Genomic DNA, 22168 nt, shown 5'->3' on the forward strand with positions numbered 1-22168 from the left:
AAACTGTGCTTCATATTGAAATGAAACTATTTTAAAACAGCAAGTAAGAGAGTACCATGGTGAATTGGTTTATGTTCTTGAAAAGGTTTATATTCTTTTTTATATATTTCAAATTATCTTTTTATTATTACAGGATGGAAAACTAAATATTAACTTTTGTATTTGAACTCTAGAATTAGTTGTTATGTATTGTATGTTTATAGTTTACATATTTCAATGGCGGCAGCATTAGTTAGAATACGTCATTACCTATTGTAGAGAGACAGAGAAAACTATCACTTAGCCAATGGATCTCGCAAAATAACATGCCAGAGCATATAGTAATACTTAATTAGTAATTACTGTTAATATAGTTGTTTGTATTCTTTTTATACAGTCCACTCATTTAGTTTAGAATTATACAACAATGCTTTACTATGAATCGAAACCTAGTTGTCTTGTTATCCTTATCTTGAATGGTAGTTTGAGATAATGTTCGAAAATGTAAAATAAATCTTAGTACAATCAGTGCTAAAATTTTCATGGTTTGTATTTCTAATTTAATACTAAATATTCTTATTTTCCCCCTTACATGTCAAATACTCATATTAAACCATCCATTCACCTAAAGTCCATTTATCCTAAATTAAGAAAGAGGAATAATTTGTAAATATAAAATGGTGCTGATTATCCTAATAAAAGGTAAAAATTAATGTCAAATATTTTTAAAAATAATTGGAATAAGTTATCATTAAAATAATTTTCATGGTTATTGAATAATATAAAAAAGTTTCAATAAAATACCAGTTCAGTTACTTTGAAAATATACTCATACAAATGAGCTGAGTCATAGGAGAACATTATTCAGAACATATATTGACATGATGAACATTTAAGTCCTAATATTGGTTGATTGGGAGATACTGATTCTAAAATAGTTTCAAAATGTAGGTAAAAATAGCAGTTGGTTCTATTCAACGCAGAACTAGTTAAAAAGACCTTTATAGATATAGATAGATATAATACACATTCAACATGAGAAAAGAAGAATGCGTAATTTTTTTTCTTCTGAAAATATCTTTATTCCTGTGCTAATACAGATTGAATTAATTTTAATTTTTTCCGACGCTTATGCCCTTTTATTTGTTGCTCCTCAATATCTTCTGCAAACAGACATTTTAGAGCTGGAATTAGTAATGGTAAAATGTACAGTTCATTTGGTGTAACCTAAAAAATAACAAATTTAATATTAAAAAAATGATCCAAAAGAAAGTGTACATAAAACATACTTATTTTTATGCAACTGCACAGTAAATGTACTACCATAAGAGACACATAAATTATCTAGCAGAAACAATGATGACAGGTAATTCAAACTGGTAAAACTGCATTATTTTTAGATGATGCATGCTCTTGAAAACAATAAAAAGCATTGATTTTAATCCAAAATGTTATAAATTAATTTATGATTGACAATCCATAAAATTATTTAAAAAAATTATCTACCATCCATATTACATTATTTATTACAGAAGGAAACAATATAGTTTAAACTTTTGAAATTTATGGTGCAATTAAAATTATGAATACTTTAAGTTCATGATCTTTTATAAATATAATAATTATACATGTTATATATTTATAATTATTATATTAACAAAAATATATTTATAAGCTTATTTTTAAAATAAACAAATAAATAAGCCCACTGATTAACACTGGTAAAATGTAATTATCTTATATTGAAATAATTATACATTAATCTTCTGTAGAGGTAAACTCTTCTGAAGTTTACAGATTTTAAATATTCAGCTTGTGTTTATCAAAGGATTACATAGAAAAATGTTAGAAGATCAAAGCCTTAATGGTATATAACATTTTAAGCACATGCAATACTTTGAAAAAATGTGTGTCTCTCTGTAATTTTTACATAGTCTGCTTATAGTTTAGTAAGCTGCTGAGGTATTGCAGGATTTGCTGGTTTAAAGACTGAAGGGCATATATAAATTATTATTCTTGACCATTGCTAGTCAACTTCAAGTCACATGGAGCTTTTGTCATTTAGCTTTACAATTCTCATCATCAATGTACTACCATGGGAGAAGCAGAATTTACTCCTACTTGCTGGCCTTTCTTACTCTCATTTGCTCCTTCACTGCAGTTTTTGCACTTATCTACTGTCTTGGTTTTGACCTCTACATATCAGTAAAAATCTCCTGATGCCACTGTTCATGACACAGCAGATGAATGTACTTGTATTTTTTTATAATTCAAAAGCGCCAATTCTAGATTGCAGAGTATTATATCTTAAATCAAACTACTTTTATTCTGGCATTTAAACATACTTCTTGATTACTCTACTTGCTATTCCTTACATAGGTTTCCAAATAAGCATGATTTTTAGGCAATTGTTTTTGATGGTTTCAAGACTAGTTTAATTGCTTGTTACCAGTGTCCAAAAATTTCAAAAGTTGGCAAATGCTCACTGCTGATAAATACAATTTCAATTGTAAGCATCACACTTTGATTAACTTTCCAAGCTACTGACTAAACATTTCATGAGAATAGAATATTAAATGTACCTAAAAGAAAGAATTATTATTTTAAGAATTGGATAGATAAAGGCTTAGTTCCTTAAAAATTTTGAAATCAAATGGTGATCTATTCGGAGATTGATATATTTCACATAATAATGTGCATCAAGGTCGGTATCACTTAAAAATTAATATTATTCAGATAAAACCTGCAATAAACAAACAGTAAATATAGTTTATGTTCTATTAATATCTATATAATATACACATATTAAGATATCAGTCCTTGATTAGAATTTGCACAGATTTTTCTATAGAGTTGACAAACATATTTTTAAAGTCATGGACAATAAAATTAAAGTATCATAAAAATAAAACAGGAATTAAAGCATTTTTCATAGCCATTCACAAAAAGTACACACAGAAAGTATTCAAAAATAATAAATTACCAAGAAAAAGTACTAATTACCCTCATATTATCAAAAGCACATCCTATATAGCTATGAAATTTTTCACTAAATACAGGAACTTTAGCATATCGTTGACTGAAATGAGTTAACAAAGTATATTTAGACTTCATCATTTCACCAACTTGGATAGCTTGACTCGTTGTGCTGAAATAATGAAATAAATTCAAAATATACTATGATTTTTGAAACATTTCTTCCTTTTAAAAAATACATTTAATAAAATTATTTTCAAATAAATTCTTATAAAAATTTGTAAATATCACAATAATACTTTATAAAACCTAATTTTATATTGATTTGTTCTACATATTTTCTGCTAAATAATTTTTCTCCTTTGCTACAGTTAGCATATAACAGAATCTTGATTAGTTAGGTAATTAACAGGGGGTGATATTCATGATTCATCTGACAGCAGTTAGAAACAAAATCATAGATAAGAGGGAAACATCATATAATAATTAACCGAAAAATACTACTAAAAATTTACCTTTATTTTAAGAAATTTTAGTCAGAGATATACATAATTTGTTATGAACACTGGATCAACATTTAGAATAAGAAGTTGAGACAAATAGAAACAACCATGTTATAGCGTACATTAATCATGCATTTCAATAGCAGTCAATGAGGAAATAAAAATTTTTCCAACACTTCACAATTAAGGCAATCCATTTGGGAGTCAACCACATTCGGTTACTACAGTTATTAATTTTTACAATTTATCTTTATTAAAAAGTATTTTTTTACAACTAGCAAATGCAAAAATACATTAAAATTATGCTTAGTTGTAAGATATGTAATGTGAGCAAATTGCCTTTCTGCAACACAGATTCGTATTTTCAACAAAAGTACATATATACTTCATTATGTAACATATGGTTATATACATTTAATTACCTGATTAACATTATATTCAACTTATTTATTTATTTATTTCAGTCTAAATTATTCTCATTTTAAATTAAACATAAATAAAAATGTTTAAAATTAATCCACACCTACAGTACTGGATTTTTTTGTCACTAAATTACTGCAATACAAAATATAAAATAATTACTTTTGAATATATTCAACTTAATTAATCAAAAATAAAAGGTATTTTATAAATGTGCTTTTTTAACAGTTAATAATAGATTATACAAGTAACTTTGAAAAGTTTGTAAAAGGCTTATGAAATTTTTTCAATGTATATTACTTTATAAAATCAAATTATTTACAGCTAATATTATATTTCTGCAGTACTAGTTTAGATGAATTGATCCAAGTAAAAGGCTCTGCTTATTATCAGAAATAAGCATAATTCTGTTTTCTTTATGAAATGAATTATTTAAAATTATCATAATTTTTCTTCACAAATTACTTAATTATAACAGTATTTTCATTCAATTAATGCAAAAATCTTCTTCAATGACTTAACTCAAATAGTTTATTTTCATAATAAACTTTTCAAGAAATTTAAAGCCAAGATTTATGTATATACACAAAGTTTTTTTTAAAATAATGCAATAAACAAGGACGGCTGACAGAAGAAAATAAAACAAACAGTTTTCATCATAGAATGAATTGTCATAAGTGCAGTGATTATATGCTACAGGATGTATTCCATTTTAGCATATACATACAATTTGATTCAAGGGGAAAGCATAAAAGGCATGAAACATCAAGATAAAGATTGTGACTGATTAATGATGACAAACAAACATCAATAATTGCTTGATATGAAAGAATATAATTCAATTAGTACTGCAAAAAATTACAGAATATTACAAACAAAAGGTTCAAATGAAATCACTTGTACAGACAAGTACACTTATAAAATCAGTTTAAAATGGTGACAGTTACTCTTTATGCAAGCTTTGCATGGTTAATGCAAGAATTCCCATGTAGTCTGGAAAATGGAAGGCATATCACGAACTTCTGTGGGAATTACTGAAAACTTGATAACAAGATGCTCATGGGAGTCTTGTACATGAAGGATTTCAGACGTTCTCATGAAATTAAATCACCAGAGAAGACAGTTAAAATGAGCATGGGGGCTTAAAACACAGATCTCCATCAGAAAATAAATCCACTCGCATGAAAACATGGCATGTATGTAATACACATGTTGTGTTGGTATGCCATCATGTTGGAATCACATTTTCAGGTGGATGGGTGGCAGCAGATGCTGCAACAGTTCTGCTGTAACATTGAAGGAATATCAAGTAATTCATGCCAGCCCACCATTCGTGCCTGCGAAAACCTCTGCTTTTATGCGTGTGTCTTCTAATGCATAACTATATCATTGTGTAGTAAACATTGATTGCTTTGGTGTTTTCTACCAACCCTTAGCAAATATTGCACTAAGTTAGAAACACTCTGCATATTACTCTAAAAGATACTTTTATTTTTTACCTGTGCTTTTTCATAACAGCTTCATCTGCAAGTTCATCTTCCATTGTAGCTTCATGAATTAATAAAGAACAACCATCACCTGTAAAAGATAAACAATGATTTCACATCAATTACTTTTAGTTTCATCAAACAAAATAGAAAACTTTACTGGTTTACTCCAAATATCAGAAATACAGGATAAATCTGAAGAAAAATGGAATTTAAATTTCTTACACAGCACTTGACAGAAGACTTGTCTTGAGTCAAATAAAATCCTAAATTAATAAATAGTTATTCAAGCCCCACCTATTTATTAACATATTTAACAAATTGACAATGAGATCCATGCATACCTTTGAAAAGCTGTTAATTCATAATACATAGGACTTAATTTTTAAGAGAAGACTATCAATTTTAAGAACTTTTATATGTTGTAAAAACATTTATAAGATCAAAATTTTGTAATTTTGCAAAATCAAAATTTTATAAATGGTAATAGCATACTTGCCAACCTATGACACTCAAAAATCAGGAGTTTTTTTGAGATCAGGAGATTTGTCACAATGTTAAAAAGACTTTTTAAATGATAAAAATATAGTTTTCAATAATGAATTAACTTTAAATAGTTAATAATTCTTAAATGACAGCAACACAAAAATACCTTATACATAAAAAACATTTTTTTTACTTGCATCATTTAAGGGGGGGGGGAAGAGACTTTAATCAGTTTTCATACAAATGTTATGAACAGTGGCAGATTTCGCTTTCGTTAAGAAAGAAACGTCATAATTTTGTTCATAGCAATTGCCACATAGGCCTGCTTTTGCTAATAAAAGTTTTTCTAATGTGTCATCACTAATATTCGATTTAATTTAGTCCTCATTTTCGAGCACTGAAAAATCCTCTCACACTCTACATTACGACGGGGAACTGCCAAAATGGCCAACATAATTCTAGACAGTTCACTATATTTTAAAACTCCATCAGCACCTTTCAGTTTTCCAATTAAACTCCATTGGGTGTCAATCCTAGCCGATTTTATAACTTCATCCAAGTTTTCTAATTGTAAACTGCAAAATTGCGACTGCAATATATCATCATCTTTCATGACTAAATGAAGTAAAACAGGAAATCTGTTCAGAAAGTACTTATATCAGACAAAGATGCATTTGCTAGAGCATAAACATCAGCAGCTTTAGCATGCAAAATCATTTCATCGTTGATTGGAAATTTATATAGTATGTTATCATCACATACTCAATTGAAGTAACTTCTAACATGAAGATAAAACTTATTTTTGTCTTCTTCTGAAAGTTCTTTCACTACTTTTGTAGTTGCAGCTCCTATTACCAAATCTTCAACTTTCTTCTGATTTTCTATTTCACCATAAATCACATCATATATTAAATTACAAGACAAAACACAGACTGGTTTTAGAAACTTTGTTAAAATGTTTGTAAACAGATCATAAATCATTGATGGCAAAACACGAATTAATGGAATTCTGCTTTGTAGAACTGTGTTAAGAACATCGAATGATGGCAAAACGATTTGTAAAAAAAAAGCAAAATGCTTTGTTAAGGTCCGAAGAAAAAAACATAAATATTCGTTCTTCACAAGATAAACTTACAGTAATCGGAAAATGTTTCGTGTGTTGAGCAATTTTTTTATTTTGAGAACTGCCAGTTGAATTGCTGAACGGTGCAGAAGTTATTTTTCTCAAACCTATTTTTATAAATGGAAGTAGTAACTACATCTCCATTTACTTTAGGTATTTCATAACTTTCAATAGAGCCTTTTATCTTAACTCTCGAAGCATTTACTTTTTTTAAAAATGCAAGAAGTAGGTTCTATTGATTGAGGATTCTAGATAACCATTTCTTTAAAGACAGCCAGCATGTACACACATGTTTCAAAATTTTTCTCATTTCAGTATTATGCAGCTGTTGGAACTGTTTCAATTTTTCTTCCTTTTAGAACTCCTTTCAAGATAATAATAAATATCAACAATGTGTTCACATTTATTTGTAAAGAAGCTGCCCCTTTTTCAGCTGCTAAATTTAAAAAGTGGCAGGTGCACCTCATAATCTGCAAATCTGAAACATTTCCTTTCTTAAGATGCCTGCAACACCAGTCTTCAAGCCTAAATAATTAGCTGTGCTATATTAAAGCCTGTTCAATGTCCTTCTACAGTGGGGACAGAAAGTAAACTGCACTCAGTTTCTGAAGACTCTGGATTAAAAAAAAAAATTGGATACAGTTTTTTGAATCGGTATTATTATTTCATCCCTAGAGAGGCAGAACGGAGCTGTTTTAATGCAATCAATAACTGAAGATTTATTTTTCAGATTAATTTCTTTAACAATTGCACTTGAGTATTTCTTAGCGATTTCACTATCGGGAAACATTTTTCTACATAAAACTGCAGCGTGATTTGATGCATTCAGTGGCAGGTTGTGCTCCAGTAAAAAGGCAGAGAACAGACATTCTGCATTAATAACTCTTTGGTCCTTCGTTTTCGAAGAAAAATTCAATTTTTCGTTTTTTTTCAAAACAACTCATGTTGTCCTTGTGTACGCAAAACATTTGAGAACATCCCCCTTCCACCACGCGTAGGTACACATCGCAAATTTATTACATTTCCTCGAGGAAATAATGGAAGGAAAATCAACTGTGTACAATTTTTGAAACGTACACGAGTATTTCACCTTTCTCACAGACATAACAAAAGATGATAATTTCTAAAACTATTTCCCAAAGGCACGTGTATTCACACAACTCAGGACAAGATGAACGAAATAACTAAAGAACATCCAAATAACAGCCTTGAGCTTGCTTTGTACTCATTGGCTAATATATGCCAGATCCCACACAGTGGAGCTTGATATCCATTGGAGAACTGGAGAACGACGTTTCTGGATACGTATGCTCTCACTCACAAAGCAGAAAGTCTCATCTGATTCAAAAGGTTTTGTTTTAGATATAATTTAGAGAAAATTCAATTGCTTTTAGACGTCCAAAATCACTTTTTGTTTTGTTCATATAATGAAGTATTAAGCCAAATTCCATAAAATTCGTGAGAAATTTTAAGAACAAGAAAAAGTTGGGAGAAATATATTGCAAAACAGGTTGGCGGGAGAGCGGTCGAAAATCGGGAGAGTTGGCAACTCTGCAATAGTATTAAAAATAATAAATATGTTTGGGGGATCTACATGAAAATCTGTAAAAATGGATAATTCTTAAAGCCTATTTAGTTTAAAGAGAAAGCCCAATTATTTCAATATAATTATCCTTAAATGTTGATGAAAAAGTAGATTTTCTGTTGCTACATAAAAGATGTACTTTTCACTTAAGGTAAGTCAGAGCATAATAATTATCATTCTTAATTAAAAGTAATATTTTAATCAAATCTAGATACATATAACTTCAAATAAGTTCAATGCATACTGTTTTAGTTAAAAGGATGTGTAAATATTTTAATTCGTAATTATGTGGCTTATATATAACATCTGAGGACATAAAATTCTAAAACACTGTAATTAATAAAATATCTTGAAATTTTTGTGTTTATGATTGCCCTAGTTTTGTCACCTTCGATCTATCTGGTGCGGCAGTGAAATGGGCAATTTTGCAACCCTGGAAACAGCAATTTACATCAGGAATTAGAAAACAGGAATGCCATCTGGACAGCAAACCTTTGCCATTGACCCTCACATTGAGTCGATACAGCGCCAGGGATTGGTGAACAATGTGCTTTTGCCGTGAAGGCATTTTATAAAAACAACAGCTATGTGGCCACACAGCATGTAGTTCATGCTCATTACAATCTTGCAAGTCATGCCCCAGTCCGGTTGTCGCATGCTAGCAAATTGTAGGTGCAGAATTTTGAGGAACATGTGATATGGTGGAGAGGGGTGGAAGTGCAAAACGTGTATGCACACCACATAATGTTGCAATAGTTTTCAGCTGAAGTCCCATGCATTCTGCACGTAAGCATGCACTGCAACTTGGCATACCGGATTGCAGTGTACAGTGAATATTGCACAAGGAACTGTAATATCACCCATACAAAATGCAGATAATGCAAAAACTGAATGCAGATGACCTCAGAAAGAGACTATGCATTTCTCGGGAATTGTTGGAACTCATGAATGACAACCCAGGCCTGTATGCTAATCTGATCATGAGTGATGACGCGAATTTTTATGTGCCAGGCTTTGCTAACAAGCAAAACTTTCGATACTAGTCACGTGAAAATCCTGAAATGCTTTATAAAGAGCCACTTTTCAGTCAGAAAGTGGTAATGTGGTGTATCATCCTTTGGAATCATTGAGACTTATTTTTTAAGACGATCATGGCAAGGTAGTTCCTGTGAATACATAATACAGCTTTCTGATCTTCCTGTAACTGCAAACACATTCTTCCAACAAGACGGGGCCACATGCCATACCTCGTGGATTTCTATTTTAGCACTATAAAACATCTTTCCTCATCTCATCTTGAGCGAGGATATTTCCTGGCCTCTAACATTTCAGCATGTGATTTCTTTTTTTAGGGTCATTTCAAATCCGAAATCTTCCGATATGACCCACCACATACCATCCTGGAACTGAAGGGGATAACTCAGGAGGAAGTTAATTGAATTAGAATGCCAGTCCTGCAAGATGTAATGTTTAACTTCTCTTAAAGACTTGGAATGTGTGTCAAAGAAAATGGGGGCCACCTATGTGATACTGTTTTCAAGTGAAGGACATTTTGTACCATGGCATTTCTTTGCAAGATGTAAGTTGTTCAGAAACATTCTTCACAAACTGCAAGCATTGTAACTTCATGTTGTATTTCTTTTATATTGCTGGTGGAGATCTCAGAATCGCACGTTTCACAGCCACACCTCTTACATACCACAATAAGAAGTGTATATAACTATTCTTCTGTGCTGATGCAATACAATCAATATTGAATATTTTATTAACTGCCATTATTGTGTGTTTAAAATAATTACAGCACTCCATATATTTAAAAAAAAAAAAATGCCTCAAAAAATCTTTTAAACAAGCTTATTGATAAAAGAAAAAGACAAATGTTAAAAACTCAGAGAGCAAAATATGATTTGAATAAATTTACAGAATTAAGAAGATTTGATACTTAGTGCAATCTAATTGGAAAATCGAATTTCAGTCAAACACTGAGCTCAATCAATCAAACACTGAGCTAATTTTCTAAAATAGGAATTCATCACAGCAATGCAGAGTTTCAGAACATTTTCAATCATGTTATTAAAATAAAAACTGAATTTAGATCCAATATGAACAGTTTGATCACACACTGGAAAACTTTTATTAGCATGAATAGGCCTATGTGGCAAATGCTACTAGCAAAATTATAATGCTTCTCTTTTAGAGAAAGTACAATTTTCTACTGCTATTAACAATTATATGAAAAACTAGTTAAACTACTTTAAAATCTTTCAAATTATAAAAATATTTTTAGTATATGTATAGTTTTGCACTACTTTCATATAAAATTTAGTGACTAGGACTTTTAAATATTAGTAAGACAGTATTTGTTGTTCGTTATTTAAAAAAAAAAAAATCCTTTTTGTATGTTTTCACTGCTTAGGAATTATTTTTTTTACTGAAAATTTTTAACAAAAATCTCCTGATTTTTGAGTTTGACAGGTTAGCTTGTCAGTATAAGACATATATCCTTAAAGCCATGACAATATTTTTCTATTGTAAGTTCGGTCTACTTAAAAATACACTTAAGACCTTGAATCCCATTTAACTTCATAATTAAGCAACGCTTTTGCCAGGTCTGATTTTTCCCCCCACAAAGTACTGTATTTCCTGATGTTTAAGATGCAATTCTCTGTTTTTTCTTCTTTCTTTTTCTTTTCTTTTCTTTTTTTTTTTCCTTCTTTTTTTTGTGTGTGTGTCTAAAAACTGGGTATGTTTTATACAATGGTGGTGCTAGTGAAAACAGAAACGCCAATGAGTGTTGTTGCGAACAAAACCTAGGGTGAAAGATTGTCAATGATAGAAGGCCATGACCTTTGCTCACTTGTTTCTTAAAAAAAAAAAAAAAAAAAAAAAAAATCTAAAATTACATTTGAGATTTACAATGATTTCCTCCCTCCTGTTCATTAGCGAATAAAGTGGTCTGAAGGTTTCAAATGACATTGTTTCAAGCTTCTAAGGAGCTTCCCCCCCCTTCCGAGTGTACTCTAAGTCACCTTTTAACCTAAAGATAAGGAACCATAAAAGAATCCTTTCAGGACAAGACTGTCTACAGTGAATTTGGAGAAACTGAACCTTAGACTATTATATACTTAAAGGGGTACACAGATGAGGTCCAGCTAATGGATGGGAGTTCTGACAGTGATGATGAATAAATGTTGATTTTAATAACTTTATGTAATACTTTCCACCTATTAAAATGAAATCTGGAAGGAAAATAGAAACTAAATTCTGTCAACCAAATAATTATTTGTTTTGTTTTCAATTTTCGGGCTTCAAAATCAAGATATGTCTTACACATGGAAGCATCTTATTTATACAAGGAGAAATATGGTGCATGTATAGTAAAGAGTCAATTTTCATTTAAGAAAAGAGAAACTCTAAAAAATGACAACATTCACATGTTATTGCATAATTCTGCAATTTGTATTAAATAAATATACAAATAAATAATAAAAAAAGACATAGTACACATTAAACGTTGTAATATATTCAAGATAAAGTTACCTGCTGCAATAAGTCTTTCACATGGCATTGTATCTCCTGAATAAACCAATTTCCATTTAGATGTCTTATGAGTCATGATTAAACCATATGCATCTGGACAGTGATCTACAAGAACTGTGGCTAACTCGAAGGAAGAATTTAACAACATTTATGTAAAAAATTCATACTTAAAAATATCACATACAATTCTAAATGAAAATATGGCTCTTACTGTAATGTTTTCAAAATTCTTTGAAGCAACTAATTCTTCAGCACCACACAGTATTTTTTCATTATGCTGCAATGAGGAGCACTTGATGAAACTGTTAAATGAAGAAAATTTATTTTATAATACACTTATCTGTTCAACAGAGTATCATTTAACATTTCCCAAGCAAAAATAAAAACAAACATGTACCTGTAAAGAGATGACACTTTCTCAAACATGTTATGGTAATTCTGCAACCAATAAAACAACATGGATGGGCCAATTAGTACTAGAGGCTCATATTCTCTGTTGAATTTCTTAAATGCTTCTGCACGGCACTTAAGTAACTGTATCAAACCCTAATATAATGAAGAATATTTCAGTAACCTCAAATTTATTTTTGAATTTGATTACGGTATAATTAACATGCATATAAAATGCTGTTATGTATTTTAAAAAGTAGCAAAGACAGAACTTCAGCAGAATGTATTCAAAGTGATATAAATATAAACCAATAAATAAAATACAATTTAATGCTGTAAAATACTAAATTTAAGAAAAACGTGAAGTAAACTTTAATATGAATCTGAATAAGACCCAACAATCATTAGTGGATACCATTCTAAGAAGCCTGAATTCAATGAAAACACAAATGAAAGCTGTAATTTTTAATTTGTTTATAGAACAATTGTAAAAACTTAAAAAATCAAACTTGAAGGCACATTTCATCATATTAGTATTACATTATAAAATAAAAAGGCTATTTTCCCATTACTAACATCACATCAGAAAAGTGTTAAAATATTTCAACAAATAAGTTTGTCATGTAACCATGGTTGAGCATTTAAAGTCTTCAAAATTGCACTTGGCTCTTCTTTTTTATATAACATTTAATATAGAACATGTAAAAAACATTTTATGATCTGGTATCAAAAACTTTCATCAGATTGTACTGTAAGCTGAAAACCATCACATAAGGCACTAAAAACATAGAAAGCATTAGTATACGGTCTACCAGAAAGCTCTGTCCGTTTTTGGAATAAAACAAAGCAAAAAATTTTCTTACCGTCAATAAACTTTATTAAAATAATATAATTGCCATTATTATTAATGACTTCTTGCCAGTGTGAGGGCAATTTGTATATCCTATTTTTGAAAAATGATGTAACTTTTGATGCAAAAAATTGAGCTGGTGCTTGTTTGATATCTATTTAATTTTTGAATTTTTTGCCCTTCAAAAAATATTGTAAGGACAAAAACAAGTGATAGCCAGAGGGTGCTAAGTCCAGGGAATATCGTGTATGTGACAGAATTTCCCAGCCTAGTTCTGCAATTTTTTTATGAGTCCCCAAAGCAGCATTTGGCCTGGCATGATCATGATGCTGTACGATGTCCTTCCTGTTGAAAATCGCCGGCCTCTTTTCTTGGACTGTTGTCTTTAAATTGTCTGACTGCTGACAGTACTTCTCTGAATTGAGCTTTTTGTTTGGTTTTAAAAGCTCTTAATGTACTGGTCCTCGAATGCCTCACCATATACACAACATTCTCCTTATTCAGTGTCAAATTTGGTTTAGAGATGGGAGGGCTAGGTTTTTGGGTTCACAATATGCCCTTTCCCTTACGATGTTTCCGTGGGTGATCCCATTTTCATTCCCCAGTTATCATCCGGTTCAAGAATGGCTTCATTTTTTTGGAGCAAGCAGAGATGTACATATGACATCTCAATCATCCAAATTCTTCTAACTTAATTCATGTGGCACCCATTTTGAATATTTCCACACCATCTTATCTTTCGAATATGGTTCAAAATGGTTTGCTGAGCTGAATTAAGCCTTTCTGCGATCTCCGATGTTGTCAAAAGGATCTTGCTCCAACATGGTCGTAACAACACCGTCGCCAATCAAAGATGATGGCCCAGAACATGGCTTATCAGAAAGTTCGAAATCACCTGTTTCAAATTTTTCGAACCATCTTCTGCATGCCTTATCAGAAACTGTACCTTCACCAAAAACTTTCAATAAATTTCTATATGCTTCTGTAGCATTTCTTCCTTGTTGAAATTCACATAATACAGTGGCATAAATGAACTCTATCAGTGGCCATGGGTACACTATTGCTTCACATTTAAGACTAATGTGAATCAACTTTGTTTTAGCTGACTTGCTACATCAGTATGTATACATTAAGTGATAAAAATAGAGAGCCGAAAATACGGCAAATAAACATGTGCTTACATGCCAAAAATTGTTGTCATAAAACGGACATAACTTTCCAGTAGACTGAATATATTTACAATATTAATATTATATAGTAAGATAACATTATAAATTATTAAAAGCTTAAGCTTATCTGTAATGCTTCCAACTCATTAACTTAAAAAATAAAATTAACTTAGCATATGCTAAATAATGAACTAAATGGCAAATGAAATTGTTTGCCAACTGACATCAATACCTGAAAAGAATACTGAAAGCTTATCATTGAGGAAATAATTATTTTAGAAAAGGGATATTTGTTAAATGCAGTAACAAGAAATTATGACTGATTAGAAAACATGCAACTAGATTTAATAACTTTCAATACAATTTTGAAAGAAAATTACTTATCTAATGATTTATATTCATAGAGAAATGCATGACTCTGAATGTCGAGTCATCTTATGAGCTGTTTAGGATCTTCTTCTTGAGAAGTGTTTTTTGCTTTCAAAGTATAACAATAGAAGGTATCAAAAGTATTTAAAGGTATAAAACCAATTCTATAAAAAAAAATCTGATTTTTCAGTTAAAATTTATATCTGCAAAATATAGTCATTTGAATACCTGACGCAAATAAGAAAAACTGTCCACTTAACAAGAGATGGCTCAGTGGAGCACTTGATTACAACATATGGGAAAAAAATATCGCAAATTTTAGTTTGCAATAATGCAACCAAATAGCATAAATGGAAATTCATAACTTGAAGATGTAGTTTTGAAGCTGCACTGAGATTAAAGAATGTTCTGAAATGTTTTGGACCTCCAAAAGTACTAAAAAAATTTTTCTCCTCAGTAGACCATGTTTATCTAAATTTATTTTTTTATTGAGGGCCACAGCAATACTTTAATGCTTAGCCCAATTTCTTTATCAAAGAAAATTTTAGTATGTTCTAAATATATATGCATATACATGCACTTCAGACGCACTAAATTACAAATATTTACTTTTAACTTTGCTTAAATGGAAACGAAGAATCAAGAACCATTAGAATTTTGAAAACTGATTTCTATTTCTGAGCATTATTCCAGTATTTAAACCCTCCCAGTGTTATGGGCATAAAACTCCGTATCGATATGGGTTTTTCTTATTCATTACACATGAAAATTTCAGCCAGCTTTTAACGTTCAAGGATAAAAGGTTCTTTCATGTTCAATGTATATTGGAAGAAAATTACTCAACGTAAGTTGTCTTTTAACAATTTATTCATGACATTTTGGGGAACTTTGAAATTATAGGGCTAAACCTGTAATGCTCAGAGGGTTAAAAGAAATACAGTGGAACCTTGAGAAACGAGCACCTCTATATACGAGAAATTCGAGATACGAGGAAAGTATGAGCAAAAAATTTATTACTAAATATGAGCACTGACTCGAGAAATGAGCAATGAGAAAGGCTGTTAGTATGCGTTGTGCCATTTCCTGATCTGGCTCGACTCGGGGAATCCCCTTGTCAGATCAAATGTCAACGTATTTGTGCACTTTTGAGTTAATTGTTTATTACATTTAACGTGAAAATAATTATTTTACAATGCCTCCCAAGAAGATTTTTGCCTTAGATAGTGCTGCAAAGAAAAATAAGGAAGCCACGGCTGTTGAAATTAAGAAAGAAATCACAGATAAACGTAAGTGTGGTGTAAGAGTGAAGGAATTGGCGAAGACTTATGGCCTTTCGACATTTACGATCTGCATTATTCTGAAGAAGAAGGAAGAAATTAAGAGACTTGATGTAGGCAAAGAATTTACCATTATTTTCAAGAACCGTCCAAAACTTCTAGAAGTTGCTGTTGGTGTGGATTAACGAGAAGCAGTTAAGGTCGGTGTCGGAAGCTATCATAAAGGTAATCTACGGTTACACTATTTACCAGTGTTATTTATTATAAAAATTTATTTTTATGTTGATATTTTTTGGGGTGCAGACTGGATTACCTGGATTTCCATTATTTTCAATAGGAAAATTTGTTTCCAAATACGAGAAATTCACTACATGAGCTCAATAATGGAATGAATTTAATTCGCATCTTGAGGTTCCACTGTAACTATACACTTGATTCAATGAAATGCTAAAGCAAGAAATTTAATACAGCAGATTGATACATGGGTAATAACAGAAAGTATCAACTGTTTATTGTTCACATTTACACTATAAAGTATGATATGCGTTACAGTGAAAATTCAATGAAAACTGGAAGAAAAATAAAAAAAAAATATTTTAATATTAAACTTTAATGCAATTATACATAAATAAAACACATTTAATGTAAAAGTATACACACAGTCTTAGAAAATATTCATGTATATTATAAAGTAACATGTTAAAATGTAATAATGGGTAATGCCAAACATTAGGACAGTAAACTTGAAATTAGAATAAAAAACATAAAAAAAAAAAAAAAAAAAAAAAAAAAAAAAAAAAAAAAGCCTTGCTTATTCCGTAATAACAATTTTACTAACCAGTGATATTAAGAAAAATATTTAACAGTAAATGATACACCACACATAATCCATAAAATGCCAATAAGTAACATAAGGTACAAGAGGGTAATTTCTGATTATTTGCACCCCCTCCACAAAGTTGAAAAAAGTACTGGTGAGGCAATGCACCACATTGCCGAAAAGTATTTATGCGGCAACCCATGTATGCATGTCATATACATGTATCTGAATATGCGTGGATTTACATTTTTGAAATTCAGCAATCTTTTTGCATTGAATACATTTGTTTTTATCACAACAAATCGCAATAAGATATGAAGTTTGTCACTGATAAAAAAGAAAGTGTTGCATTTCTTCATAAATATGGCTTTTGCCCAACAATAAAGAATGTACAAATTGCATTCTATGAAACAGTACTTCTTAAATAATTGAATTTTAAGGAAATGCAATGTAAATTTAAAGAATTATTAAGGTTATTTTAAGGAAATGCAATGCAAATAAAAACTGAAAGCAAAGTGTCTGAATGCATGTTGGAAACTGGTCTGAAAATAGCTATGTCTCATTTACAACAGCAGTTTGCTTTATTTATTGTCTGACATTTGTTAGTGAAATTCTGCAAAGTAGAACTCAGACTATCCCGAAACACAGATACTGATAGGTGTGAGCATACGGGTGTAAGAAATATATGCATTTCTGTAAAAGAAGAACATAAAACATATGCAGTATTGGATGCATCTTTGAAATCAACATAAGGATACCCAAACAAGCATTTCTCTCTAAATTTGGCAACAAGTTCCCAACTTTTCAATAGGAGTGTGGATAATCAGAAAGGTATTGTACAAGCATATAAGAGGTGTTAATTTGTAACTCAATTCTGTAGTAAAATATATTGCTAATTATACACCATTAATTATTTACCCTTCCCCTTAAGTAATCAAAATTTCATCACACAGCTGACTGCAAATTCTTTGCACTTTATAACAGTTCAGTTCATAAGATAAAATCTGTAGCACGTTTTCGGCACTATTTTGTTTGAGACTGAAATATATTTTTCTTTGATATAGAAAAGAGCCAGTCATAATAACGACTCTTTTTTTTATAAGAAAAACATTTTGTTTTGCAGTTCATCTAAGCTTCATCAACTTACATTTAATACACTCACTTCCATTTTAAAAAGTTCAAGCACATTTTAACATAATTTTTTATTTCAATTTGGTACAAGTTTACCACAATTACTATTATCATCATCACTATTTTATTATATGTTCACTTTTCAACAAATTAAGCTCGACAATTTTTTTATTAAATTACAAAGAAATTTAAATTCTCTTGAGTACTTTTCTGTTAATGGGGCACTACTTAGTGCCAAACATAAATTCTGGTAAAAAATATGTGGCAGTAATCCTAACAATACATAAGGCTCCAAGGCAGGATGATTATTTTACTAAATCCAGAATAAAGAGAAAAATTGAGACAAATACAAAATACATTTTGCCATATTAATTTCAGATCACACTGGGAAAACAAAATTGCCCATTTCATTCAACATTGCCAAAAATATTTGCACAATTACAGCCGCATGAATTTGATAAAGTGGGAATCCAGATGGTGATGACCAGTGACACACCAATGATTTATTTCACCATTTTACTCATAGCATCCTGCATCAGGATCTGTAATGTTGTATTTGGGGCTAAACTGAAGTTGTTCATATCTGACAACAACTAATTCATCCCTAAAAAAACTATGAGAAAAATTTCCTGAACTGATATTAATTTTCCCCACTTATTCGCAATAATGTCACTGTATACATATTCATAAAATGATATAAACACGTTACCACATTTACGAATTAGCACCCTGTTAACAGAGAAGTACTTTCTACTGATTAGAAAATCAATACAAACTAAACAATTCAAAAACTTCTAATTTAAATTTTATAATGACATTGCTGAAACCTAAAGCTTACCAAATGATGATCAGCATGGATGTGTGAAACGAAAATACAAAATATATCTCTCAACACATTAGAATAAGCATCACCAAACAATCTTACGATTTGGCCTTGAGTTCCTTCTCCACAATCCATTAATAGGTATTTATTTGCACTGAAATTATGAAATAAACCCTTTAATAACTAAATATACACATAAATAAATCATTAAAATATATCACACATATATCAATAATGATGACATCCATTTCAGTATTACAAATGATGAATGAATGTAACAGGTAATAATCTTATTTTATGAAGTACATTAAAATTACAATGCATTACATTCAATATATTTTTAACAGTATGTGATATAACAGTGATGTTCAAAACAGATATTCTGTAAATTTTTCCTCCGCAAGAAAGTAAAGTAAAAACATGTGAGATATGAACAAAACAAAACACAGAGTAGATTAGATTATTTAATCATAGGGCTATCTGTCTATAGGGTGCAGGATTTTCTTCAAAGAAACTGTTTTATACGTAATATTACTAAAGTGACTATCTTTCCATCACCAAAAAAGAAGATTTAATTATGGTAAATTTTCAGTCATTTTTTAGAGGATATGGCTCTAATTAATAAATGCTGGTTTGGAATAGACAAGATTAACTCTTTGAAAACCAAAACGGCCCAGACAGCCTTTCATTCAGACGACCACAACTGCCTTAAATTCCGATATTTTTCGTTTTTTCCCCTCCCCTAAGGTAAGTAAACTGCATCTGCAGTTTTCCCAAGCGTATTGTATCAGTTTAATGCAGACAGCTTGCACTAAAAAGGATTTATTTATAATTTCTTATCCTTATTTGTTAGAAGTAGAAAGGATGTCATTTGAAATCTTCACTCTTCTTTGTGTGCTAATCGATGGGGTGGGAAGGAAATTGCTGTGACTCTCGAAAATCATTTCTGAGGGTTCGGTATTTTAACATACAGGTTAACAAAGGCTTTGGTTTTCAAAGAGTTAAGGAAAATAAAAATGGAAATGAAACTGCAGAATATAAATATTAGTTAAATCATAATGCAGAATAAAGTTAATTTACGAATTTGCACATTGATTAGTTTTAATTTATTCACATTTATCAATTGGTAACACAAAATATAAATTTTTTAAAATTTTTGTTCAAACTGTAAAAATACTTTAATCATTATTCATGACTTTAGTTTGGCACTTTTTTTTTTTTTTTTTTTTTTTTCAGTCCAAAGGGGCTTTGTCCCTGAAGAACTATCGTTTTCGTTTTGTGATTTTGCATTGAAAACTTTAAAAGGTTGTATCATTTTTCAAATCATCATCACCAAATACTATCGCCCTGTATTATATTTGAAGAAATTAAATAGTGAAGAATTTGCATAAATGTATGTATGTTTCTCGCATTGTGATAAAACAACGATACCTAAAGCCATCCAATTTTGAATAATGTAATCTTACAGCGAATAACGAATTTTTGATTAACAAACTCAACAATTTAAAAGTGAGGCAATGGCAACATTGCTGTTGAATGGAAATTTATGGTTTAAGTGCAAAGAACATAATATTTTAAAAATAAAGGCAACACACAAGATATTAAAAAAAAGGCCGCTTTGGACATAATTTAAAATCTGAAACCTTTCAGTTTTTTGGGGGAGGGGGGCTCATTTAATGCTCCCTGAGAAAATTCTTTGACAGCAGGAAATTAAGCAATAATGTAAATTTTAATCAAATAGCCAAAAAATTTCAGAAAAGGGGTTCTTGCAATCATTACAATGAACATGCAATTCAGCAAAAAGGTCATGCATATGCAAATGGCAGGAACATAACATCACAGGCGACATGAGTGTATACAAAACGTATGTGGTTGGCACGCTCAACTCAAGGCTACAATAAAGGGAAGGATGGAGATGCAATTAAAGACATTCACTGCAAGTAAAGTCTTTCGTGAAATATGGCAGAAGAAATCACCTGGATGACTTCACACGTGAGAGAATGATCGGATACCTAGAGGAGGGGCGTAGTGTGACCAGTGTAGGTGAAGAGTTCAGAATCAACAAAAGTGACATTTCACGTGCTTGGAAAGCCTTCCAAACTATAGGTACAGCTGTTAGAAAGGTTGGTGGTGGCTGCTAAACAAAGACTTGGATTACCGATATATCATCCTGTAGGCAAAAAGAGTCTGAAACCAGTTAGCAAATGTAATAACTCAGCAACTGTGCACAGCAACGGAGCAAAACGTGTTGCAGTTTACTGTATCCAGATGCCTTTAGAAAGGTGGCCTGTTTGCCCGCCATCCTGAATGCTGCATCCCTTTGAAAATTGGCCATTGGCGCCACTGTTTAGTGGTGCAAGGAGCACAAAAACTGGACCGCTCACCAAGGGAGTTGTGTTCTCTTTACGAATGAGAATCTTTTTAGTGCCACAAGCGATTTTCAACACCAGTTGATTTGGAGAGAGGTCAAGACATGGTTTTATCCCAGTAACATCATGGAAAGAGACTGTTAAGGTGGTCTTGGAGTTCTCGTCTGGGCAGGCATTATGCTGAATGGGTGGACAGAGCTCCATATTTTTGACATAAGTTCTGTAACCGGGAAAATCGCTATTGTTAGGAGGTGATTCTTCCCCATGTGCATATGTTCCAAGGTGCCACTAGAGCAGACTTCGTTTTTATGGATGACAATGCATGGCCACACTGGACTCCTGCTGTTCAGAAGCTACTGGAAAGTGAAGATATCACTCGAATGGATTGGATAGTGTATTCCCCCGACTTAAATCCCATAGAACATGTGTGGAATGATTTCGGGAGATGCCTTGCGGTACGATTACATCCTCCCGGGGAACATCCAACAACTGAAACAGATGTTGATTGAGGAATGGGTACTCTTACCTCAAGATCTGTAAGACAATCTGGTGCTGTAAGATCTCAAGGTCTTACATTATGCTATTGTAAGATCTCAAGATCTGTAAGACAATCTAGTGCTGAGTATGGAGAGATGGTTCTTGTACAGACAATCATGTGTAACAATACTATGAGTTTAAAAAAGGCTTTTTTTGGTTGTTTGATTCCATACTATATGCATTGTATTCATTTTTGCGCAACAATTCTTTCATCATTGTTTAAATAGAAAATGATATCTCTCCTTTCTGTATTTCATGTCTCTCAGATGATTTCTTGTGGAGTTATGGCGAAATGAACACATATTGCTTAAATTTTGCACACCAGTGTACATCA

At 31.1% G+C, this 22168-nt stretch overlaps 1 protein-coding gene across 4 annotated transcripts in view; it reads right to left on the reverse strand.

The window, feature by feature from the left end:
* Positions 1-1036: 1036 nt before the first annotated feature.
* The window catches only part of LOC118182411 (zinc phosphodiesterase ELAC protein 2-like), a 100466-nt gene continuing 79334 nt past the window's right edge, over positions 1037-22168 (reverse strand). For 3 of the 4 annotated variants that reach the window (XM_085816741.1, XM_085816738.1, XM_085816749.1), the window contains 7 exons: positions 18944-19082; positions 12497-12645; positions 12311-12401; positions 12100-12223; positions 5378-5456; positions 2983-3127; positions 1037-1206 (listed from right to left, as the gene is read on the reverse strand). In XM_085816741.1, coding sequence (XP_085672867.1) covers positions 1060-1206; positions 2983-3127; positions 5378-5456; positions 12100-12223; positions 12311-12401; positions 12497-12645; positions 18944-19082 — 874 coding nt within the window. In that variant the 3' untranslated portion in view covers positions 1037-1059. Of the gene's footprint in view, positions 1207-2982; positions 3128-5377; positions 5457-12099; positions 12224-12310; positions 12402-12496; positions 12646-18943; positions 19083-22168 lie in introns of those variants that run through there. The other variant, XR_015041143.1, reaches the window with a different exon arrangement.

Source organism: Stegodyphus dumicola, chromosome 1 (genome assembly GCF_044657685.1).
Source record: "Stegodyphus dumicola isolate Sdum_Otavi_A_Nest chromosome 1, ASM4465768v1".
In the NCBI taxonomy this organism is placed as follows: Eukaryota; Metazoa; Arthropoda; class Arachnida; order Araneae; family Eresidae; genus Stegodyphus; species Stegodyphus dumicola.